The 26,166-nt window shown below is 45.9% G+C and overlaps 1 protein-coding gene and 1 long non-coding RNA gene across 2 annotated transcripts in view; both read left to right on the top strand.

The window, feature by feature from the left end:
- Positions 1–12,271, top strand: part of TBC1D22B (TBC1 domain family member 22B) — a 44,373-nt gene extending 32,102 nt beyond the window's left edge. The window contains exons 9-13 of the mRNA XM_082228223.1: positions 7,394–7,500; positions 8,641–8,716; positions 9,172–9,299; positions 9,552–9,647; positions 10,174–12,271. Coding sequence (XP_082084349.1) covers positions 7,394–7,500; positions 8,641–8,716; positions 9,172–9,299; positions 9,552–9,647; positions 10,174–10,302 — 536 coding nt within the window. The 3' untranslated portion in view covers positions 10,303–12,271. The remainder of the gene's footprint in view (positions 1–7,393; positions 7,501–8,640; positions 8,717–9,171; positions 9,300–9,551; positions 9,648–10,173) is intronic.
- Positions 12,272–23,611: 11,340 nt separating this feature from the next.
- LOC309535319 lies at positions 23,612–25,737 on the top strand. Its single transcript, XR_014221180.1, has 2 exons — positions 23,612–23,680; positions 24,510–25,737. It is a non-coding gene; the product is annotated as an uncharacterized lncRNA (long non-coding RNA).
- Positions 25,738–26,166: the final 429 nt, after the last annotated feature.

Genomic DNA, 26,166 nt, shown 5'->3' with positions numbered 1-26,166 from the left:
GGTCCTTTGCAAAAAAAAATTCAGCCTATGGAATTTTACAAACTGTTCTGCTAAAGTCTAAAATATACTTCAGACAAGGAAGAAAAATACTCTGTAATGCAATCAATTGTTTTATTTATTCCGAAGTCTCTCAGCCCCACTCACCTCACAGAGTGTTTGTTGTGGGGGAAGGAAGGGAAAGGAGATTGTGAGCCGCTTTGAGACTCCTGAAGGGGAGTGAAAGGCGGGATATCAAATCCAAACTCCTCCTCCTCCTCCTCCCCCAACAATTAGGATTTTTAAGCTTAAACAGTAGCATCACTTTTCAGAGAGGTATACAAATGGTAATAGCAATGAGAAGGCAATGAAACCCTTACATATCTAGATTTACAGTACATAAAATTATTTACTCTCTTGGCTCAGTGCTTTTTTTCTGGGGGGATGCATACCCCTAAACATTTTGTGAATCTTTGTACTTTTGTCCATTTACTGTATTTATTTTCCCCGATTTGAACTATAAAATGGTGATTTTCTTGAGTCAAAATGAGAGTGCCCCTAAACATTTTTTAAAGAAAAAAGCACTGTCTAATTACAAAATTTATCAAATGCATACCTAATATACCACCTTATCAGTCATTTTTAAGCTACTCTACAGGGAGGCTTACCAGAAATAGGCCACAAGGCAACTGAGAATCTACTCCAACCTTAAAGGGCTAGAAACAGCAGTCACATCTGTACCATACATTGAAAGCCACTTATATCACTTTAACAGTCATGGTTTCCCCTTAAAGAATCCTGGGAAATGTAGTTCATTAAGGGTGCTAGGAATTGATAAAAGGCGAAAGATTTATACGATCTGAGGTGAAACCAGAGTAGGAATTGTATTCAGTACCCTTAACAAACATCATTTCCCAGGATTCTTTGGGAGGAAGCTATGACTCTTAAAGTGGTATTAGAGTGTGTTCAGTGTGCTGCTGGCATAGAATGCTCATTTGCTTCTTAGCCATTGCACTAACTACTAACCTGAGTCTGGCTTCATTCTGCAGGAACATCTGACCAGCAACAGCCAAAGGTTTTGGTCCCAGACTCAACAAGGTGCCCTTAAACCACTGTGGGGTCCTGCCCATTGAAATAATTGAACCAAATTTTAAGATGCCTGAAGTTCTACTTGATAATTAAGTGTGCAAACTTGAAAATTGCAAACACAGAGATCTGTAAATTAAAAGTTTTTGTATGATTTCCATAAGACATTTCAGTCTGAAATGGGGCATCACATCAATTTTCTCTCTCTCATTCACCATGACAGCTCTCTTTATTTCACAAATAAACAGAGAGGAAACAGAATAAGCTAAGTACAGTAGAGTATAGAGTGTAAACCAAGAATGAGAAACAAAGAAGTTTTTGCTTGAGATTTGCTTGAGATCAGCACATACCGTATTTTTCACCCTATAGGACACACCGTCCCATAAGGCGCACCTTAGTTTTTTTGGGGGGGAAATAAAGAGAAAAAAATTATTTTCCCCCCAGGCGCGGGGCTGGGGCGGGGGAAGCCCAAGCTTCCCCCGACCCCAGCCCCCAAACAGGCAGCTCTCTGCAAGCCGTGGGAGCCCAGCGCTGGCTCCCGCTGCTTGCTGAGAGGTCTGCGAAGCCTGGATGCGCTGAGCTCTGCGCGCGCAGGCTTCAGCATGCAGGCAACTCTCCGCAAGCAGCAGGAGCGCTCCTGCTGCTTGCGGAGAGGTCTGTGAAGCCTGGAGAGCAGAGGGGTCGGTGCACACCGACCCCTCTCGCTCTCCACGCTTCAGCGAAAGCCTGCATTCGCCCCATAGGACGCACACACATTTCCCCTTCATTTTTGGAGGGGAAAAAGTGCGTCCTATAGGGCGAAAAATATGGTAATCATCCAGTGGGGAAGTTCAGCTTTCAATAACATCCTGCCCAGAATCCTTCTCTGTTAGGTTTTACTACCATCTCCAGCCTTTTTTCAAAAGAATAGGACAGTTTTCCTAAATACTGTTGGTCATTCCCTGTGTTACATATTTAAGAGTCTCCAGTCTTTTAGCTGATTAAAATAAACCTTGTAGTGTGAAGTTGCCAAAGTTTGTTCCACCCTAGAATTTTGATTTAAATGGGAGCTTTTTTATTATTCAGAGGGCGTCAATATTAATTAGAGTAGATTTTTAATCCATGGAACTGTAAGCAAAGGGTGCACTTTTTAATTTTGTGAGACCACTTTGATTCAGGTATGTTACTGTATTAGGTAATGGAAAAGAAAATATAAAAAAGGGCCTTCCCTCCTAACTGTGAGTGGTAGGCTTTTTGAATGAAATCATAGTGTATGTTCTCTCTCAAGTGCTTCGGCTTTCAAAATGGCACCTATAGTGCTGTATTGATAATATTAAAAGGCAGTCAACTGATCAAGTGCATTGCTGAATGGCAGGCAGCCGCAAGTTAAACCATCCCACCTACCTCACAGCAGACATGCATTTAGCCACACTCCTTTCTTGAGCTAGCGCTGCTCCCTTTGACTCTGCAAAAAGGGCTCTCCTCTCCTGCTGGGGTCCAAAATTAACTGGAGCTGAAAAGACTTGGAAGAGCCTGTTTCAGTGAGATTCCTTTAATGCCGCTAGGCTGGATGCGGTGAATGGTGCGTTCCTTTCAGGTTTGATGGGGGAAGCGGAGGGGTCTCTTTATGTGAAGACAGTCCATCATCACTGCCGACACTAATTGCTTAGAGCTAGATTTAACTTTCAGACCTTTGATGGGTAAGAAACTGTTTAAGAGCTGTTACGCTTTTGAGAGTCTGCAGAGTCTTTTCGTGAAGCTGCAATTAGTGTTGATGACAATGTGCGTTTCAAAGACTCAGGGTGGGCTGCCTGGGAGAATCTCCCATCTCTCCTTCCCTGACTGCCATTGCCAGTTAGTCGCCTGCTGCCATCTCCATTACCCTAATGTGACTCATACGCTGCTTGCTGCTGGGCTGCCACAGGATTGGTGCCTTCCTGCTGTTCAGTGATGGCTCCCACTCCCACCCTGAAGCTGGAATGGTGGTGTCTGGGAGAGGTATTGGTCTGAGGGTAAAGACAAAAGCTTGTGGCCCTCCATCTACAGCAATTAATACTTTAAGCTCCAAATAGCTGGCAGGGCTATTACACATTATTGCCATAGAGCATCTCTGTGCAGAAGACTCCAGGTTTAATCCCAGACATCTTCAGATAGGGCTAGTTAGAGGTCCCTGTCTGAAATCTTGGAGAGCTGCTGCCATTCAGTGCAGACATTACTGAACTTGATTGACTTCTATATAAGGCAGCTTCTGACACTCCTATGTTGCTTCTTGAATCAATAATGCCGTTGCTCCTTCACGCCATACCAAACTTATTCCAGTTTTACTCATTGTTCCAGGGCCAGTTCTACCGTTAGGCAAGGCAGCCTCCTTATGTGCTTTCCTCAGCTATTTGCATAGCTGTCAACCATCCCTTATTTGGTGGGAAACGCCTTTATCCCAGCGCTGTGTCCCACTGCTGTCCCTTATTGATGATGTCCCTTAAATTTCCTGGGTTTCAAATGAAGCAGGTAAAGGACCCCTGACAGTTAAGTCCAGTCGCAAACGACTCTGGGGTTGCAGCGCTCATCTCGCTCTATAGGCCGTGGGAGCCGACGTTTGTCCACAGACAGTTTTTCCAGGTCACATGACCAGCATGACTAAGTCTCTTCTGGTGAAACCAGAGCAGCGCACAGAAACACGGTTTACCTTTCCGGCGGAGCGTACCTATTTATCTACTTGCACTTTGATGTGCTTTCGAACTGCTAGGTTGGCAGGAGCTGGGACCGAACAACGGGAGCTCACCCCGTCGCGGGGATTTAAACTGCTCAGTGGTTTACACCACAGCACCACCCACGTCCCATTTAAAGGAATAGCTCAATGCATTTCCTCTTGCAAGGATTTTATTTTTTGAAATGGAGGCTAATCTATTCCAAAACTAACTCCCATGGGGCTGCGAACTCTAATGGAAGGTACCAGAGCCCAAAGCCGACTTTCACAAATCCTGCTCTGAATACAGCTTGTAGAGTTCGGTGCCTGCCTATCTGCATCCCAGAGTAGCTGCCCTTCCTGGGCTCAGAGCCCTCAATTCCTAGAACCAGAGAACTAGGCCAGTTGCTCAGCAGTAGCTCTTAACACTGTAGGAGGTTTGAATGGCTTGTCCTTGGCTTTTCAAAAGAATCATGGGTGAAGCGTAACCTCCTGTTCAATGCTGCTAGCCAAAGCATCTCTTGCTAAGGACGTTCTGTGATATCCATTAGCAAGGCAGCCACCACTAAGGCAGAGAGTGGCCAGTTTTGTATTCCTCTGCTGCCTTTTAATGGATTTGACAATTGTATCCTGGCATCAGAGAAACCACGGAACTCTTGCACAGATGGATGGAGCAAGAGGGGGCTGGGGGTGGGGAGCAATAGGTCTTGATTGACAAGGAATGTCAATTTCTGGCTTGAATCCTGCCCTTAAAAAGTAGGAAGAATTTGGAAGTGTATTTTAAGAAACAATTCCAATTCTGTAACTGCAAAATCAACTGCTATTAAAAATGTACGTATAAGGATGCAGTATCGTTTCACTATGGCGTTTCAACATATTGGTTTGTTTGGATATATTTTTTGGGAGAAGGGGGTACTATAGAATTTGGTTTCAGCTACCATTGGCCTACATTCCCACCCCACTCCCAGGCATGAAATGGAAAATTGGAACTTAGAATGTGGAAGGGAAAGGGACCAGCCCTGTTGAGAATCAGAACTGGGCAGTGCTGCTGAATATAATATCTGTCTTTAGAACCATAACATGAGAAGGGTTTATATAGAAAGAGAAATGGGGCAAAAGGGAAGATTATACCTGCCTCATTCATCTCCAAAGACCTATGCACTCCAGAGTTATTTCTGTAAAACTTGATCCATGTACAGCTCTTTGTCTTTTATCAGGTACATGCAGCTTTTATCAGGTACTTCCAGAAACTTATGTAACTCCAGGAGTTCTCATGAGCCTTAAAAAAAAAAAATAATCACATGAGATTAGACTTTATGCCTTTAGCAGGAACTGACCGTAGCATTTCAGATTTTGCTTTGTAATCATGACTCATCAAGGCTCAGGCTGGAAACCTTTCATAAATGCCATACTACAATCCTGGAATATGTGAAGTAATAAAAAACAGAGCCCCTGAACACCTACAGTGTGTTTCCCCAATAACATTAAGCCCAGCCCATATACACCTGAAATTTAGGAGGATCAGATGGTGAGAGTTGTAGGTTCAATTTCTCTGTCTTTTATTGGAAATAAAAGTTCAGATTCTCCGGATTCCATGGCTGTTGTTTGAAAGAGTGAATATACACAGATGCCATCCTGACCCTTGGTCCATATTTCCCCTATCAGCAGCCCAGGCTTGTCTCACTTTTCTTCATTACCAGTGTGGGAGAGATGACAAGTGCAGAATTAGTGCGCTAAAGAGAGTTGCAAGCTGGCAGCAGAGCTGTCCCTGTGAACTTGTTGTGCACTCCATTCTGTCCACCTTTTGAGTTGAAGCTTCCATCATGGTGATGATGGAATTGGTTTGACCACTGCTGGTACAAAATGCTCTAGGGAGCCATATTGTTGTGTGCCTTGGGGCGACCTTGGTCACAGGTAGGACCGTGTGAGTTCTGCGTGTCGCAGTGAACCTGGACCTGGAGGGTACATGTTTGAGGAGGTGGCATTTCAACATCACAGAGCTCCATATCTGGGGTCCCTGTAAAAAGGGTGAAAAACCGTTTGGGCTCCACAGGCCAGATCCCCATCAGGCTTGGTCTGGTGAACCCACCTGTCAATCACCTGACATCACAACAACATCAGGTGTAAGATGCTTTGGAGTTAGGGCTTTATAAATGCCCCCCCCAATTTTATCAGGGGATTCCAGTGCAAACCTCTTCTTGATTCAAGAATCCCTTGCTAAAAGAGAAGAAAAACCACCTTCATTTTAGTAGGGGTTTCCCTGCCTGAGCTTAGTTAATGGATGCAGAAAGATTGGTTCATCCCAGCAACTGAACAGAGGTATTCCAATAAACAGGAATGCAGGCACATTTCAAGTGAGACTGAGTCCAGTTAACATCTTGCAGCCCTTGTGTGCCCCACTTTAAGTTCCTGCAAGACTTCTAGGGGGCATTAAGTGCCATTCTTGCTGTCTCACCTAGTCAGGATGCAGTTAAAATGGTCTCTGTCTGCTCAGCCTCCAGCTCTGACCTTGCAATTAGCCAATTATAGCTGCAGCACTCGGATACCACCTGAGTCTCAGCCCTCCCTTTTCAAAATCTCCTCCCTTTTGCTCCTCCCTTTCCCTATATACACTGACTCCACCCCACTTCCAGCTCACACCTAGCTTTTAACCCTCTCTTAGCCTCCTAACTGGCCTGTGTCCACCACCTTTCCCTTGACTCAGGGTTTTCCTTCAGTATCATGCTGTAACTCTGGATCAAACTTCTGGGTGGCTCTCTCAGCTGGCAGCTCATATATGCTTTTTTAAAAAGCAAAGAAGACAGATATTCCGCACTTGGCATTAAGCATTTCATCAGGCTGTGGCAAAAGCAGCGATGGGAAGCAGGGCACCTCATTGCTCTTCTGAGAGACCAGCTCCTTTTGGCTCCTCTCCCAGAACTGTTTCCATCCCAGCTGGTCAGTTGCATTGATTATTCCCCCCCCCCAAGTTTGTATACTGTCCTTTATCCAAGGATCCCAGGGTGGTTCTATGTAACTTAAAACATAAGCACCCGAGTTTGCTTTCCCCCTGCATATATTCTTTAAGCCACTCCTCAAGCCTTTGCAGCTGAAGAGAGCCAGTGTGGTGTAGCCTTTCTCAACCTTGCATCCCCAGGTGTTGTTGGACTACAATTCCCACCACCCCAACCATTGGCCTTGCCAGCTAGGCATGATGGGAATTGTAGTGTAACAACATCTGGGGACCTCAGGTACAGAACGGTTAGAGCAGGCTTCCTCAACCTCGGCCCTCCAGATGTTTTTGGTCTACAACTCCCATGATCCCTAACTAGCAGGACCAGTGGTCAGGGATGATGGGAATTGTAGTCTCAGAACATCTGGAGGGCCAAGGTTGAAGAAGCCTGGGTTAGAGTGTCAGACTAGGACCTGAGAGAAACTAGGGTCTGAATCTCCACTCAGCCATGAAGCTCACTGGGGGGCTTTGAGCCAGTTACTCTCAGCCTAGCGTACCTCGCAGGGTCGTTGTGGGGATTAAATGAGGCGTGCGGGGAGAACCATGTAAGACACCGTGAACTCCTTGGGGGAAAAGGTGAGATGTAAATAAATAAGAGTGGGGTAGCTATTAAAAAATAAATAAATCCCTAGGCCTTGCTCTCTCCCCAAAGCCTGCCGCCCTTTGTTTTTCAGAAGAAGACGTGGAAAATTTTGATGTAACAAACCTGTCTCAGGATGTGATGCGGAGCATTGAAGCAGACAGCTTTTGGTGTATGAGCAAACTGCTAGATGGGATACAGGTAAGGAGTTTCCTCTTATGCACCACTTATTTTGCCTCTCTGCATCTCTCTATACTTTTGATAACTCCGTCTTTGCATTCCCTATCATCTTAGTACTAACCATCCCGATCATGTTTCCTTCTCCCACACTTCAGGAGGAGCATCCAAACATGACTTTTACCTTTGTATAGTAAGCTAGTTTCTATACACACTCACACAACTCCCCATCCTCCATCCAGGGAAGCAACAAGTATTATTGCTTAGGGATGATTAGGGATGCATCCAGGCCAGACAAAAACACTCAAAGAGGGTCTGCCATAGGGCCAGTGAGGGGTGTGGTCTAGGGAGAACCTCAAGGGCCTCATAGAGGTCTGAAGGGCCATATTTGAGCCCTGGTCCCGAGATTCCCCATCCCTGTTTTAAACCTTCCTTCCTCAGCCTACTTCTCAGTAGTGCCCAAGACACCTCCCTTTATTTCTCCTTTATTTTCATTGAGGATCCCCCCTTCCCAGTAAGCTTCAAGCTAAAGGCTCCTGCTTCCTTTTCCTATTTATGCATTCATCCAAATGAAATTTTGCTCTGTGAGCTCTGCGTCGTTTTCCTCAAGCTCTCACAAACGTTGGCATAGATTTCCTCCATATGATTGGGCATGTTTCCACCTCAAAATGGCTTTTTCTGAAGCTGTAATGGTTCCCTTTCTTTGTAGATCTAGAGGTCGCTTGCCAACAGAAAAGAGCTTCCTCACTTTCTGATGAGGAATGGAGCTTTCCAGGCAGACTTGCCCCCAAACCAAATCAGCCTTGCCTCTCTCATTCTCCTTGCTTTTATCTTGCTGTATTACTTCAACAAACTCCTGAGAAAATGGGCTTGTTACTGGAGAGAAAAATGGTTGTCACTGCCCTCCCCACTCTTTTATTTTTCCTCCTTCAGGAACCACTGCTACCATCCAAATGGTTCTTTCACCCTGCAGGAGATTTATAGCACCTGTGTTTCCTAGCTGAGGAAAAGTTGCATGTCTTAAGGTCCCAGGTTCCACCTCTTGGCATTTCTTGTTGCCCTCAGAAGGCATTTCCACCATGTACGACCCTGGGCTAAGAGAAACAATGGCGCATGTATCTGCTGGACTTGCTCCTCTTAAACTCACCATGTGTTTTGCTGCAGGACAATTACACGTTTGCACAGCCAGGGATCCAAAAGAAAGTCAAAGCACTGGAGGAACTTGTCAGCCGTATCGATGGTAGGTGAAATTCAAGCTACCAGAGGGGAAGTCGAACTTGCCAAGTTCTTAATTGTTCACATCTCCAACCGAGTTGCAGCGATTGTGGGCTCACCTCGGCGTTGAGGGTGGAATGCACGAAGCGGAAAGCAGGCTTCTGGAAGCTTCTTTAGCCTGGCGGCAGTGCTAGGTGGTAGTCAGATGAGGGGGTCAAATCTGTTAGCTTGATGCCATTAAGGGATGTTGGAAATGGGACACTGCTGGGGAAAGGGGGTGGGTGAGAGGCCATGAGCCGAGAGGCACACAAGAGAATATGTGATTCATCAGAAGAAGGGGGCTGAAGCATCTGAATGGTGCCTGTGGGAGGCATTTGGCGTGGGCTTGTTATGTGGGAGGGATTTGGTTGGAGCTTCCTGAGACGCAGCCTATGAGCCACACTCCATATTCAGCCGTGTAAATGGCATGTGCTGTTTCAGAGCAGGTACACAATCACTTTAGGAAGTATGAAGTGGAATACCTGCAGTTCGCCTTCCGCTGGATGAACAACTTACTGATGCGGGAGCTTCCTCTTCGCTGCACCATCCGCCTTTGGGACACTTACCAGGTACGGGTGGGTTGGCTTGTTTACTGTCCAGCCTTGTGGTTGGAGAATGGTGCTCAGTAGGGATTCTCCCAGAAAAAGTTATACGGGAGCAGGCACTACAAACCAGCTTTTGCGTGGCAGTATACTCATGTGAAGACATAAAAGAGTTCTGTCACATCCATACAGCCCCATAAAACTGAGGAGAAGCCGTGATAAAAATAAATAAACCCATGCTAATTCCATTCTTTTTAACCCCAAGTGTCTTTTTTCCAGTCTGAGCCAGAGGGATTCTCTCATTTCCATTTATATGTCTGCGCTGCATTCTTGATTAAGTGGAGGAAAGAGATCTTGGATGAAGAGGACTTCCAGGTAAATCTTCAGAAGGCAGCTACATTTGGGAAAGGATGCCGCATAATTATCCTGCTTGAGGATGTATCTGTCTAGAGTAAGGCAACAGATGGCAGCATGAGCAACGATATCTCTGGCATGTGATTAGGGGCATGAAATTCCCCAATCCAGAGATCCAGGCTTTTTTTAAAAAAAAGCTTTCCCTGACTGGGGGATCTAGTAAACTTAGTGCGTCACCTGTTAGAGGAAGACACAAGTATTCTGTGTTTGGATATTTGAAATATACTACATTCTCCCTTGCCTGTTGTCAAAATCACCACTTTTTCTTTCCCCCTAAAGTGAAAATCAGTAAATCAGTAGCTGTAATTCATATTTAATTGAAACAAGACTGCACAGATATAGGTTTCTGCCATAGCTGTAGAGATCTCAACACGTGAAACCACAACAGAACAAAAAGGGCTTTTGCTTTTAAAAAAAACCAAACACAAAAAACCAAGAGCCACATCTTGCTTCTCTCTGGGTACCCAAGTTTCTGTCTTAATTTCAGGGCCTTCTAATGTTGCTACAAAACCTTCCCACAATACACTGGGGCAACGAAGAGATTGGACTCCTCCTCGCCGAAGCCTACAGACTCAAGTACATGTTTGCAGATGCGCCCAATCACTACCGCCGATAGGGGCCAGGGATCCGCCTCTGCTCCCCATCATGCTGGCCCGATCCCAATCACTGTGGCATTGCATCACCCGAGTCCTCGGAGCCACTGACAAGGAGCCACTCTGCTGTAAAAAGCTCACATTGGACCTCTGTCTTAACTTTGCGTGTGCCTGCCTACCACTCTGTGCGTGGATGTGCCACTCAAACTACCATTTGTGTCCTGTGCTGTGACGGTGACCTGAGCCCAGGGTGCAGGGTGGGCGGGCAGGGGCTGTAAGAATAAACTGAGCCTCTGACTGCCTTTCCAAGCTCCAGCGTGGGTCATCTAAGCCTTGCAGCCTCTTGTTAACCCGCCTAAGCACAGACACACTCACACACTCCCAGCTGGGCCTGTGTTCTTCTTCTCCTTCTTCAGATGCTGTTCAATCAAAGTCCCCAATGAAGATGCCTTACAAAGAGTCCTGCCCAGGGGATGGCAGTGCCGTTGGACACAAGAAGCTCTCAGGGCTTAGCTTCACTCCACATGTCTGAAGAAGTGCACCATTTCAAAAGGTTAACAAGAGACACACACACACACTCTCGCGTAACACTCCACTCCTGCGCAATCGCACCCCTCTGCATACGGGGGCTCGTATGTGTTCCAAGGCTGTCTTGTCCACGCACAGTTGGGAATGACACAAGTGATAGGACGCCTCCTGTGATTGACTTGATTGATTGATTGATTGACTGATCTACTGTGTGTGTTGAACCGGAGGGCGTCAGGGTGGGGGAGCTGTGCTTCGAAAAGGAAATCCTTTCTGTGACAATGACATTCCTCCAAGGCATTATGTGTATATTGTGTTCTTGTGTATATGGGTAAAAGATGTACAATATAAGTCTTCTGTTTGTAGCAGATATGATTTTATATTTATAAAGTGCGTCCCAAGCATATAAAGGCTGCCTAGGTTGCAAATAACAGTGGGCCTGCTGCGTCCCCCGGTCACCAGGGTGTCAGAGCTGTCGGCACATCTGCACTAGCTCATTTCCACCCCCAACCCCCAATATAAGCATTTTGTTTCTGTCCAGGAAACTTGACTCCAAAGCGAAGCAGCATTGCACGACCTCCAGTGCCAAGGAAGTGAAGGGTTTGAAGAGAGAGGCACATTCTGCTGGAACAGGCACCTTGGACCAGGTGGAAGTTGACCTGAAAGGCACCCACCTTACCCCCTCCACACTCCAGCATGCCCTTATAACAAGCATGGCAGCCCTCTGCTCTCAAGTAGTGCAGCAGCAGCAGCAGCAGCAGCAGCGGAGACCAGTCTTGTACATTGCTGTAGCAAGTCTCCCTTGCACATTGCTGTAGCGAGGAAAAGGGTCCTTGCCAGCACCTCCTGGCTTTCCTTCTTCCAGCCCTAGCGAGAATCTAGTCCTTTGCTTGAGCAGCGGGGAAGACAGATGGGCATCTTGCTGCAAGGCTTCCGAACTGTTCAGAGGAGGTAGGAGATGGCTTCTCTCCTAAGCTCCCTTCCTCTGTCTCTCCCCCACCATTGTCTCAATGTGATTTTCATTGGGGAAATGGAGAATGTTTTTCATTTTAACCGTTTCTTCCAGCCAGCAGGCGCAGCCTCATTAGTGCCAAGCCTTGACCTCTCGGGGCAGATCTGCTCCCTTAGGCTGAGGTCCTCTCCTTGTGTTGGGCCAACCTTTGCTGTTCTTCTCATCAGGCTTCAGACTGCGCCCACCTCCGTTTGGTTTGGTTTGTTTTTTCCTCCTGGGGCCGAGAAAGAGAAGCCGTCCAGTGAAGGCACCAGAAGGCATGAGAAGGGTGAGGGCCTTTCCACCATTCAAACCCCCAGCAGTGTCTCTCATGTTGCTTCCCTAACCTGGAATTGTTTTCTCAGGCATTCTGATTTGATTTTTTTTCTTTTGTGTGTGTGCCTTTTGTTGTTTCCTCCGAGACAGCGACCTGGTGGTCATTAGTTTAACATGACTAATTAAAAGAGAAAACCATCCCTTGTTGCTGATCTTTATTCTTGGTGGGTTTGTGGATGAGGAGCGATGAGCCTTTTGAGGACTTCCTCGCATTCCTGAATCAATCTCCCATTGCTTTCCTCTTTCTTTTTGAGATGTTCCAGTCTAATTCTGCCCTTTCTCCTGAAGCAGGGTTTCCCCAATTTATGATGCTTAGTTCTGTCACCTTTTAGAACATGGGTAGGCAAACTAAGATCCGGGGGCCGGATCCAGCCCAGTCGCCTTCTAAATCCAGCCTGTGGACGGTCCGGGAGTCAGCATGTTTTTACATGAGTAGAATGTGTCCTTTTATTTAAAATGCATCTCTGGGTTATTTGTGGGGCCTGCTGGGTGTTTTTACGTGAGTAGAATGTTTGCTTTTATTTAAAATGCATCTCTGGGTTATTTTTGGGGCATAGGAATTCATTCATTCCCCTCCCCCCCAAAATATAGACCAGCCCCCCCACAACGTCTGAGGGACAGTGGACCGGCCCCCTGCTGAAAAAGTTTGCTGACCCCTGTTTTAGAATTACCACTTTGAGCTCAAATTCTGGGCACTCCAAAAGCACAGTCTGGATGTGGGACATAATTAGGGAGAGAATTGCGAGGAGAGTAGAAATTCAAATTGTCTTCCCTCACGGGTGGCTTGCCAGGGCAATTTACATGCGAGGATAGCGTCTTTTGGGGCCAGAGGGAAGTCTGGTTTCTCTGTCTTTGCATTAGGTCAGCATAAATTATGCCAATGAGGTGGCTATGTTGCAAAGAAGTACTCAGTATAGCCTGGGGGTTTCCAAGGTGTTATCTGACACTTCCCTGAGCCAGTCGGCTTGGTCTTCTCAAGTGATCCTGGACCACAGCCTAGTTTCAATAATGTTGCAGCAGCAAAAGGCCAACTGGCTCCTCAGGCAGGTCTGAGACGTTACTGCAGAACGGAAAAGTGTTCTTACTAAAGACAGTTCTGGGGCACTGGCGGCCTGTAAAGGTAAAGGTAAAGGTACCCCTGCCCAAACGGGCCAGTCTTGCCAGACTCTGGGGTTTGTGCGCCCATCTCACATTTATTGGCCGGGGGCCAGCGCTGTCCGGAGACACTTCCGGGTCACGTGGCCAGCGTGACAACGCTGCTCTGGCGAGCCAGAGCCGCACACGGAACGCCGTTTACCTTCCCGCTGGTAAGCGGTACCTATTTATCTACTTGCCCCCGGGGGTGCTTTCGAACTGCTAGGTTGGCAGGCGCTGGGACCGAGCAGCGGGAGCGCACCCCGCCGCGGGGATTCGAACCGCCGACCTTTCGATCGGCAAGCCCTAGGCGCTGAGGCTTTAGCCCACAGCGCCACCCGCGTCCCTGACTGGCGGCCTGACTGTGGCCTAATTCAGTAGGGTCTCCAAAGGGCATCTGATGGGAAGGATGAAGCCACTGATGGGTTGCCTCTTTAGCATAGCAGTTAGTAATGGTTCATTTCACCGTGGATTTCCTTGCTCAGAATAGCAGTTCCCATTGATCTCATTTGTTGTCAGAGATGACACAAAGTATGATTCAGCCAAACAAGAGATCTAAACATGCTTGAACAGATGAACCAGGCAAGTCATTGTTACACTGTGGCAAACCCTTCTGATTTATCACCGTTTAAAAGCCAAAAAGGCATTAGTTTCCTCCTTTGCCCAAGAGGTCTATTCCGATGAGTTCACAGCTAGAATTGGCCATCCTTCCATTTTTCATGTGTGCTGGGGCCGGGCACAGCAGGTCACTCAAACTTTCTCTCCCCCACCCTAAGTTAATTACTATTAAAATAAAAAGTTCAGTGGAGTGGAACAAACATAATTACTTTTTGGGAGCCTAATTATCTGCATTTATTGCCAGTGCTTTGTTGTAATTGATTGCTAATGGTCTGCTTCACTCTGGAATTATCTAATTAATACCCCCACAGAAAAAATCAGGCTCCAGTTTGAAATGGCTCTCCCCGCCCCCCCAGCAGCCCTGATTGCAATTGTCGCTGGTCGGGTGCCTCTGTTGGGATCTTTTTGTGTATACCTAGATGTATCCTTGGAGTGTTCTGAGTTTGCAGGCTTGATTGCCTTGCCAGCCTAATGGTGGTGTGTTCTATTTTCTCCTGCAAAGCAGATCCTTCTCACTTTCAACCCATTTCATTCCATATCTGTGTCATCTGTCTGCTCTTATCTTTGGTCTCACAAATTGCATTGTCTGGCGATGGTTGCCTACTCTCCTCTTTTTGCCTATTACTGTTTAGTTCCGTCTTTAAGGTTGGTCTTCCCAAGCATTCAGGTTTGCTGTTCGAAGAGAAAGGAATTAGGTAAGATTGTGCGCTGCTGTTCACCTACTGAATTTCACCTAATCTGTGACCCTCCCCCAGGCACTACCAGGTCTGCCAGCTATGGGTAGTTCACATGTTTATGTATATAGCTTGATTCTTCATCACTCAGTGTGCAGCTGAATCCGTGAGCTGACGCCATTGTGTTTGAGCAATGATGTGAATCTAGTTGGCAGCATCTGTGCTCATACATCTTTTCAAGCTTCCACTTGATGCTGCAATTGTCAAGTGTTGGTCATGCATGTGGGGGAAAGGGCCCACCGGATGCTGAGAAATCCCTTGCTCCTGAGTAGCAAACCATTCAATCTGAAAAATGTGTGGGTGCTTTCTGTCCCTTTTGTCTTACTACAGAGACAGCTATTCTGGGAAATAACTAAGAGGTTGCTTTCCCTCCAGAACAATCTTTTTCACATTGAGCCTAGAAAGGAACACTCTGTAACCTGGAGGAGAACACTGTGTAACTCGAAAACTTGCTCACCTCATTGTGAACTCTGGTTGATCCTAAAAAATATATAGAACTTTCATTAGGAGTGTTCCATCTAAACACCCATCACACACTGAGGCAGAGTTGAGTCTCCCCTGACTGCCATCTGTCCCCCATCAGCTGTACATTTGATGAGTGTGAGATGGGACCCTAATAAGGTATGCACATAGAGCTATTTAGAGAGAAAATGGAAGACCAGTCAAATCATGTTCTTTTAATCTCATAACTGATTAGATGTCTGCCACTGCTTTCCTTTGGCAGAGCGGAGCTCATTTTATAAAGAAAGGATTATTTGTACAAGGCCAGTGTCAGATAAAGAGGAAGTGAGATGAATGCTTTAGAGAGAACAATGTAATATTAATTGTTTATTTGAGAGAGTCAAAGTAGGAGCAAAGACACAGTGACAATTTAAATTGAGTCGCTTCAGAGGAAAGAAGCACAAAGTGGGTTAAGTGTTACTAGGAAAGATCATCATGGCAGATGACATTAGTTGTGGGTTTGACAACTCCGTGTAGAGAAGAAAAGGGATTGTACCATGTAGCAGAATCGTGAGCTGAGCTGCGTAGACTGGCCAAGGGCCTGTGGTCTAACACCAAATTTATCATGTTCTTATGTGGTATGCCCAAGAATGAGTTGGCCATTTCTCAAGGATCACCTCACTTAATGCCTCAGGTAATGTAAGCAGATCTGAGGCTAATTCATGTGATGTGAATAATGTATGGCGAATACAAGTTGAGTAGATTTTTTGTAGAGTTCAGCAGTTGGTATTTGCTTCAGTACAGAGATCTACACCTAGATCAATACTCAGCCCATGTTTGTCTGGAAGCCGTGCCTTATGAGGAACAGTTGATGGAATTGCGTATGTTTAGCCTGGAGAAGAGGAGACTGAGAGGAGATATGATAGCCATCTTCAAATATCTCAAGGGCTGTCACATAGAAGATGGAGCAAGCTTGTTTTCTCCTGCTCCAGAGGGTAGCACCCGAACCACTGATTTCAAGTTATTGGTTCTGACTAAACATCATAAAGAACTTTCTGGTGGTAATAGCTGTTTGACAGGGGAACAGACTCCCTTGAAAGTTGGTGGATTCTCCTTCCTTGGGGATTTTTAAGAAGAAGTTGGATGGCCATCTGTCATGTATGATCTACTTGGGATCCCCATATTGCAGAGGGTTGGACTGGATGACCCTTGGGGTCCTTTACAACTCTACAATTCTGTGATTCTCTCTCGTTCTCCCCCCCCCCGCAAAAAAAGTATTATGGGAGTGCAACAGAGTAGTCTCCACCTTACAACATGTTCATATTTCTCCTGAAGGACACAGTTAGGTACAAAACACATGGTGATCTTTTTGTTTTATATAATACTTGTGAGTTTGTGGGGTCACACGGAAAGTGCTGAACAATGTACCATGTTGCAAGAAGCCTCCAGGTGATGGTAGCCCCCTAGCAGTTGAGTCTCTGGGTGACGGTAGCAGCTACCAGTTCTGACAACTGCTGGAGGTACCTGCAGAAAACTTCCTCCAAAACCATTTTCATGCCCCATTCTCACAAAATGCAGAAAAGGTGGTGAACCTCTGCTTGGACTGTAGAATTTCAGATTGCAAATGGGGCAATGCAACTCCATGGGGGGGGGGCAGGACATCATAGAAAGCTAGCATGACAAGGAGAAGGCTCCACTATATCCATGGCTATAACCCCATGGTGGTTTGCAGTGGGGAGTTGGAAAGGGAGTAAGGTCCCCTGTCCTTTTACTCCTTCACTCTGAATTCTCCCAAAGCAAATTCAATTGCATTAGGGCTCTCCTACACATAACTGCTTGTACTATGCAGTTATTCCCCTTAGGCTTCTGTTGATGCAGCGGTTAGAATGTTAGGATCTGGGAGACCAGGGTTCAAATCCCCACTTGGACCAGTCACTGCCTCTCAGCCTAACCTACCTCTCAGGGTTGTTGGGATTAATTGAGGAGCTCATTGGAGTAAAGGGTGGGATCGAAATGCAATAAATACATGCAATAAATAAATCAGCCCAGGGTTTAACAATCACACAGCCACTTCAGTACAGTATATTTTTTGTGAACAACAACAACAACAACTCAGCCTCTATCGATCTAGTTTTGTGCATTAGCTGCCATTCTGCTTATTGCCAAGAAGAAAAACCTGGAGGCTTCTAGGAGATGGAACAAATTCTCCCCACTAAATTAATTCCCCCTACTCACTGCTCCCCAAAACAGTTGTCAATGGATGAAACATAGCCAGTAATGGAAATTTTATTGCCATCACATTGGGATTGCATAGCCATTGATTCTCATTGAGAAAAACATGATGCAATGCATGGTATAAAACAAAATAAAAATGTAATAAGGCAGTTTAAATCCTGTTGAAATGAACAAAATAAGGCAGAAAAGAAAGCAAATCTGCATTACCCTTCAGTTTAATGTAGCCCAAGTAGCACTCTCATTCCAGCTAATGAGACTTGATAGGATGTCATATGTATCCAACTTTATTTTTAATCTCCATTGCCCAGGGAGAAAAACTCACTGTCCTCTTTGCTTGCTGTCAGGCAATGGTCCAGGCTTTGAGTGCTCTCTGTCTTTGGCCCACAGGGGGCAGACTTAAGAAGACAGGTTGGTCCTAAGCTTGAGAAACGAGAGGAAACCTTATATATCCATTCTCCAAATACAGGTCTGTATGTAACCAAAAGCAGAACTATCAATGCACAAGAGAAAGCTATGGGCAGGGCTGGAGGTTCTTCTAACCTTGCAAAAGAACACTACTGTATTATGGACCACAGGTATGACGTTTACGGCATGTAATGCCTTAAGAGAGAATTTAATGAAAATGATTTACAGGTGGTACATGACCCCAGTCAAGCTTGCAAAAATTTACCATTTGCCCGATAATAAATGTTGGAAATGTAATGAGACTGAAGGTACATTCTTCCACCTTTGGTGGACACGCCCAAGGATTAAGAACTTCTGTGAGATGATTTATAATGAAATGAAAAAGGTATTTAAATATACCTTCCTGAAGAAACCAGAGGCCTTTCTCCTGGGCATTGTCAGCCAATTGGTGCCAAAGAAGGATAGAACCTTTTTTATGTATGCCACAACAGCAGCAAGAATACTTATTGCAAAGTACTGGAAGACACAAGATCTACCCACCCTGGAAGAATGGCAGATGAAGGTGATGGACTATATGGAATTGGCGGAAATGATTGGCAGAATCCGAGACCAAGGAGAAGAGTCGGTGGAAGAAGATTGGAAAAAAATATTGCAAAATTAATGAATGTTAGAAGGATGCTGGAATGAAGTTATATGGCTTTAGCAGAAATGTTATAAAGAACTAAGTAAAAATAGATTGTTAATGGACCAAAGTGGAAAATTTAAGGTTAGACTGTCTTAAGTTAAATTTTAGAACGAAAATTGAGAAAGATGGAAAGGACTTGCTGAAATAGCTAATTGAACTAGAATACAAAAAAGGGAGGTGTGAGGAGGTCGATGAAACAAGTATATGAAAGGTAAAGACATGGAAAGGTTGGATGTATTTTTAAATGTTTTTGTTCTTTTTTTTCGTTGTTTTACTGTATTGTTTTTTGTTTTTGTTTTGTTTTTTTGATATATTGTAAGGTATTGTATTGTTTTGTTTAATTTTCTATTGTTCTCTTTCTTTTTCTGTAACCTTTAAACTCTTAATAAATATCATTTTAAAACAACAACAACAACAACAAAAGAACAGTACTGTAAATCTTTAGACAATAAAACCTTAAAGGAGAGCAACTCTCCAGAATTGCCCAATAAGGCCAGCATGGTCAGTGACTACTGCTGGTTGCCTGTTGGAGGGGTGGGGGAACGGAAGAATGAGGGAGAGGAGAAAGGGAGTTTCCTGGAAGATGCCACGGCTGGTTGGCTGGAACCTGGAACGGGAGTACTCCACACCACAACATTTTGTTGTAGCTGCCTCTTGTTGCAGCCTGCCTCCAAGAAGCTCAGGGTCATGTGCCTAGTCCTCCCCTCTGCCTTTATCTTCAGTATAACCCTGTGAGGTTATACCAGTGTATCTGAAGAAGTGTGCATGCACACGAAAGCTCATACCAAGAACTAACTTAGTTGGTCTTTAAGGTGCTACTGGAAGGAATTTTTTTATTTTGACTATGGCAGACCAACACGGCTACCTATCTGTAACTGGAACCTGTGAGGTAGGTTAGGCTGACAGTGAAAGGTCCACCCAGTGAGTTTCATGGCTGGTATCGCAATCCAGCACCAACAGGACATTTCGTGCCTTTCCACTCAGCTCCGCCAGCTAAGCCAGACTCCAGAAAAAAAGTCCTTGCTGTAAATTCATGGAAGATAAAAGGCTACCAGCCATGATGGCTGTGCTCTGCCTCCGCAGCCAGAGGCAGTCTGTTTGTGAGAGCCAGTTGCTGGACACTGCAGGAGGGGACAACACTCTTGTGCTCACATCCTTCTTGCAGGTTCTCCACAGGTATCTGGTTGGCCATGGTGACAACAGGAAGCTGGACTGGATGGGCCATTGGCTCTCTTACAAAACTGGGTATTCTGGTGGAGGTGCCAAACCAGCCCAGTATCTGCTGGATCTTGAGCTGGTTTTGTTGCCGTCACCTGCCGTTTACCAGCAATCGGGCCAGTCATCCTCTTCCACCCCACCTCCTGCTGCTGCTGCTGCCATGGAAGGTTGGTCTGTGGACGTGGCTTGCTAGCTGGGAGTGGTGCTTTAGAGATGGCGCCCTAAGTAGACTTTGAACTCTGGTCTTCCGAGACCCTCGCTGTAAACATGTACTGGCTCTGTTGCTTGGCTTTTCTGTGATCTTGTTATAAACTGCATTCTAACAGCGGGTTTTTCTTTTTCCTTTTAACCGTCATCCGACAAAGGAATTTTGTATTCAAAAGCAAGAGGCATCAAAGCGACTTACAGGGGCCAGGAAGGCCATCCACGGACAGATCGATGGGCATTTATCCTGAATGCTGGCTCTGAGATGCTTCTTTGTTCCTCACCAGTTGGTGTCTCATTGGTTTCCTGCTGCTATGCATTGCTTGTGCTGCTGAACCTAGCTAAAATGCCTGTTTGTCAGCTTCCAGATGACCTGTTTATTGAACACCCATCCTGATTTGGTTCACACAAAGTCTGTCCAGAAGTTATGTGACATCTGTTGTTTACTGGGCATGCATCCTGATTTGTTGGTGTGGTGGCTATATGATCCTGAACTTTTTAGAGCATTTGCCTGCCATTTTCCTTACCGTGCAAACTCCCTAAAAAATTAAAAGGTCAACTTGTTATGCCCAAATACTTTAATATACATGAATTTTCCGGTATGTGATGGCAGACCCACCAAGCGTCTCTATATTCGAGGGTCAGTCCCAGATTTACAGAAGCTATCCTGGTTTCTGATTTGATCCCAGAATGTCCCATTTTTCCTTAGGACGCCCCTATTTTCTGCAGAGAAATGTTGGAGGGTATGCTGGGCTAGACAGAGCTGTGGCCTCATCCACCAGGACTCTTCGTTTGCTCTTACAATCTGCACGTAGGTAGGTTCTGTGCTGTTTTCTACATGGGAGTGTTTTGCGTGCAGGAAATCCATATTGTGAGAGGGAAGGGAATCCCTCAGGGAAACTGGCATTATCCTGAGCCAGCCCTGCCACCTACCCAGGTGTCATCGCAGGACAAACGAGCACTTCAGGGCAGAATGAGACATTCGGCAGAAGGTTACTCCGATCAAATCAGAAATAAATAAGCACAAGGGGACCCAGGGTGAGCCTGCTCATACTATATCAAACACTTGTCTTCAGACCGCTGCAGAACACAGGATCAGAGCCCACTTACATGGCACCAGAAGTCATAATAGCCTTGAAATTCCCTGCTGTGTAAGCTAATGCTCATCTTCCGGGCCCAAAGATGGCAGGTGCCCACCCGTTTCATTCTCCATTCCCATAGCATCACTTCTTTTGCCATTTCGGCCCGCGTCTTCCCCGCCTGCACTTAGTCAAGCAGGCTTGATATCTTCTGACATGCTAAAAATGTCAGCCTTGCTCTCTATTAAAGGTCAGATCCTGATGGGTGGGTTTCCAAATGCCATCCCTTCTATCTGGCACCCTCCCAGGATGATGCTGGCATCTACCTGATGTTTCCATGGCGGGGGGGGGGCAGCGTAAATGCCTTGGACCCTCACAGAGTCATCAGGGCCTTAGTGGGTTGGCTGAGAGTGCCTGATCTCACTCTTGACAGAGCACAGCAGGGAGGACTATATTCTGTCTGCTCAGCAAACTGCTGGCCATCTTCACGCTCTTCCCTCCCTGAAGGCTCCTGCTACAATTTCAGCGAGCTTCAGTGGACAGCTCAGTCTTGGCTTGTAGCCACTGCCAAGGGCTTCACACCCAACTTATGCCTGCCTCCCATGCTACTTTTCCCAGCAAAAGCGTTTACAATTGAATGTACAAATGGATTGCGTGTGAATGATAATGGCAGCCGCACACGTGTCTCTTTTGCGCCTTGGCTTTCTGGCAATGCATTACCAGCAGGATCCAGTCAAAGTGAAGCATTTTGTCAGATTGTGCCCAGTGAGATTTTCTTCCCCCTTTAATGACATGAGTGCTAATTTTCTTCATTGGAAAATTGAATATATGAAAAGACCAGGAGGGAAAAGCAGTGCTAGCGGAAGAAGGCTATGAAAGATAATACTGATTAAAATAAGCTAATCACTTACCAGGGGAGAAAATGATTGAGATCTCATGATTAGACCTCACAGCAAGCACTGGGGGTCCAGGGATTGCAGGTCTGTGGCTTGAGAGAAGGCAGTTACCCAAATGGCCAGAGAATTGTTCCTTAAAAACATTTAATGTTTATTTTAAATCATGCATTTATATATATATATATAGAGAGAGAGAGTGTGTGTGTGTGTGTATTGGTGGGGGGGGGAGTGAGTGTCCAGGCTGCAATGCAACAAGCAAATACAGTGGTACCTCAGATTACATACACTTCAGGTTACATACACTTCAGGTTACAGACTCCGCTAACCCAGAAATATTACCTCAGGTTAAGAACTTTGCTTCAGGATGAGAACAGAAATCGTGCTCCAGCGGTGCAGCAGCAACAGGAGGCCCCATTAGCTAAAGTGGTGCTTCAGGTTAAGAACAGTTTCAGGTTAAGTACGGACCTCCGGAACGAATTAAGTACTTAACCTGAGGTACCACTGTAGCTTCGTACTTTTAGTGATAATCAGAAGGCCTTACATGTGCATTTCAATGGATAAATGGTTCTGCTTAGACCTGAGACACACCTGACTCCGAAAGCTACCCTCCACAAATGTTGTCATTGTGTGGTCTGAGACTGGCTGTAGCCTAATGATAAGGGATCTGCTTTTCATGGAGAACCCCTGGCATCTCCAAGCAGGACTAGGAAAGACTCCCTGCCTGAAACCCCAGAGATGCGTTGCCGGTTAGAGCAGACCATTCTGAACTAGGTGGACCAATGGTCAGACTCAGCACAAAGCAGCTTCCTGCGTTCCTTTGGTCACCATCCCCGAGCCTTATTTTCCTATCTGTGAAATAGGAATGATACTTCACAGGATTCTCATGAAGATAGGAAGATAGTTAACTTGAAAACCATAGTTAGCTTGCAAAGCACTTGCAAGCTAACCATGGTTTTCAAGTTAACCATGTTGTCTAAACAAGGTAACTGGATTTTTAGTAGCAGAATGAAATGAAACATCATTATTTTCTGGCAACTTTGGAGTTGCTTTAGAAACAGGACGGGCTCTCCAGATGTTGCTCCTATCAGTGCCAGCTGGCCTGGCTAGTGCCCAGGGACGATGGGAACTGGGGCAATCTCTGAAGGGGCAGTGGTTGCCCACCGCTGCTTTAAAACAAGAGTTACACCTTTGTTGTGTGTGGAGGTAGCATTATGCACAGGCAGTGATGTTTCCATGGGAACACCACAACTGTCCAGGTTCTCCCCATTTTGCAGCTTCCTTGCAGGCAAAAAAAGCTCCCGCAATCCTCCTGGGCAGGAAGGTCAGGCTGCTTCATTAGCCCTTGCCCAACTGTGTTAAGTGGTGCCAGAGATGCTATGAAGCAGGGACCATTTTTTGTACGGAGGCGAGTCAAGTCAATTATTCCTGAAAGAGACAAGCTGAGAAAATAACTGTTCACACCTATTAATCCCCTGGTCCGCCCCTCTGCGCAGAGTCCGACCCTGTCAAGCAAAGGATAGAGCTCTAGCCTGGGAGCGGTGCCAACATGTGTTTTACAGCCACTGCATCAGAGTCAGGCTGTGTTAGGCTCACAGCAACACTGCGGATTAAGTGTCTGGTCAGCACAAATTAGTGTAACACAGCGCAGAGCCGGGTTGCGCTCCTGCCGCAGGGAGCTCCAGCCCTGGAAGCTGCTTGTTTTTACTAATGAGAGATGGAGCAGGTAGTTGGAGATCTCGTTTGTTTATTTATTTAGTGTAATCTTTTCTCCCGCTTTGCAGGCAATTATTGTCTCCCAAAGTGGCCCGGATCCATTAGGAGAAAGAGACGCACAAAGGGAGGAGAATGGAGAGTATAGGTAGAGGAAGGAGATCAGTTCAACTCAGGCCAGAATGCATTGGTGAGCTATAAATGGGCACTTAAATCCATCTTGGGATTCAAGGCAAGGCTAATCTTCCCTTGGCAGTGCTCATGCCTGAATAGCCTGTGGTGTTCCTGGTTCCTTTGGCTGATCAGAGTGTCCCAGCATAGTTCTCCTCTATCTCCCTTAATCCCTACAACGACCCTGTCAGGTAAGCTGGGCTGAGAGGCAGTGACTGGCCCAAGATCACCCAAATTCTCACATTTGTCTTTTGTTGGGAGCAGGGATTCTTTAACACCCACCCACATTTGTTGTATGTAGCATTTGCAGAAGAGAACATCTACTGTAGGGAGTAGCTGATCTCAGAGGAACCCAGCTCAGGTCGCTAGGGGGAAATGGAGGGCAAACTACAAAGATCCCACTAGAAAAGTGTGTGGCATTGCAAGTCTCAAGATCCACTACAGATAGACCTGCAGTTTTGAAAATTACGCTATGGGCATTTCCAGACTGCTGGTGGTTTGGGGTGGAATTCCATCACATACCAGCAAATTCAGGCTGTGCAATTCTAGTTCAGGGGAGAACTTGCTCAACAAACTTACTCCCCAATGAAGATCAGACTTTTTGCTGTAAGGAAAGTGACAGGGAAATATGCTGGAAAGTGTGGGGTGCTGTTGGCTAACTTCCCTTCAAACAAATCAGAAGGAAGTCTCAATAAAGAAGTTGTCTGGAAGCACCCCGGCGAGCCAAATTGGCAAAGAGCTCCTATCTCATTTCTGTGCTCAACTCAGAACAAAGCAGTTTCTAATGGGAAATGCTGCCTAAATGGGAGTTTGTCATATTTCTCTTTATCTCTGACTCACATTTACAGGGAAATGAGTGATGTGAAGGCCTTTGGCAACCCCGGAACTGAGGAGTGCTATAGAAAGCTGACGGCTACACAACAGAATTCAACATGCATTCAATCGACATAGTTGACAGGACCCCATTTTTGTTGTTGCATGTATGTACGTTTGTGTGTGTGTTTAGTGGAATACTTTGATTCACTCCCCCTCACTCTTCCTCCCTCAGATATTTCCACTCTCCTCTGGTAGCAATTTTATCTTGTTTTGTTGTCATTTGAAACCATCCTCTGCTTGGGTTGTCATGGAAACTGGCTTGTTTGTTTTCCTGCACTACGAAGAAAGCTTAACTAACTCTGACACTCCCTAAGACTCAGTGTGTGGCCACCTTGGGGGGGGTGAGGGGGGTCATTCTGCTTGCAGACCTGGCCCACGACCTGTCGCCGGACATGCAAGAAGCTTCTCATCTCCTCTCACAAGTTATGCCATTTCATCCCCACACCTCGATTTCTTGGAGTCCCAAAGGCCAGAGCGGTGAACTTTTCATCTCTTGATGGGCTCCTGTTGAGTAATACTCACTCATGGCTTTTGAATCTTACCTCCCTCTTCACAAAGATGTTCTGGGTCATATCATTTCCATCAGAAGTGCTCCCAAATGTGTCTGTTCCTCATTTACAGGCCCTAACGTTTAGGATCTAAACAGTGTTATATACCCCCTGGTTTCTGAGTGGTGAGAAGTCACAGAGCAGGAAGGGATGTGGGATCTATGGCCTTCCAGATGTTTTTGGACTCCAGTTCCTATCATGCCTCACTATTGGCCCTTTTGACTGGGGTTGGTGATGAGTTGGAGTCCATCAACATCTGGATGGCAACAGGTTCTGCCAGGGCTGGATTTAGGTTTGATGAGGCCCTATGCTACTGAGGGTAATGGAGCCCTGTCACGGCTAAAATGGCCGCTGTTTCTTTAATGCGAATAAAGCTGGGTCAGCATGAGTCAGCGGCCTGCACCAGGTTGTATATATAGAGTGAGAAATGTTAGTTTGTTGGTTGGTTGGGTTGGTTGGTTGGTTAGTTAGTTAGTTAGTGAAAGCTGGTAGTGTTGAGGTGTGTACAGTTGGTCAGTCGCTTTTGCACAAAGACTTTTAAGAATAAAAGCAGAAAGCACTCTGCAAGTATATTCTTGTGGACTCTTTTATGCCGACAAGGGTCTGAGGACCAGGCTGAGGAGACAAAGGGAGGTCAGAACCCTTTCCTTTTTTTTTTTTTACAAACACTGACAGGCCCTTTATATGTCCAGCTGTCCTTTGTCAACAACAAATTGTCACTGTTTTTTTGTGTTGAATATATGCCATATGGTAATTTAAGGACCTAATAGGTATCTAAAGCCATTTGCACACTCATTTTTTTGGGGGGCCCCAAGAGAGTGGGGCCCTAAGCTATAGCTTGTTTAGCTTATACGTAAATCCAGCACTGGGTTCTGCACCCCTGTGCTGGTGACATGCTGCAGGGTTTGGATTCTTTTGGGTGACTGAGTGCTAGAGAGAGAGAGAGTATATTTTGTTTACTTATAGAGAAGCACGACACAGTGGAGGGAAGCAGGCACTCCTTCAGCAGGCAGCAGATCTCCATGGGACAACATAAGCAGCCACATACACAGATGCACACATATACAACCCCCCCCCTTAG

The sequence above is a fragment of the Podarcis vaucheri genome (genome assembly GCF_965113315.1).
Source record: "Podarcis vaucheri genome assembly, chromosome: 6".
NCBI classification, from domain to species: domain Eukaryota; kingdom Metazoa; phylum Chordata; class Lepidosauria; order Squamata; family Lacertidae; genus Podarcis; species Podarcis vaucheri.
This window is presented reverse-complemented; position numbering and strand designations above follow the sequence as displayed.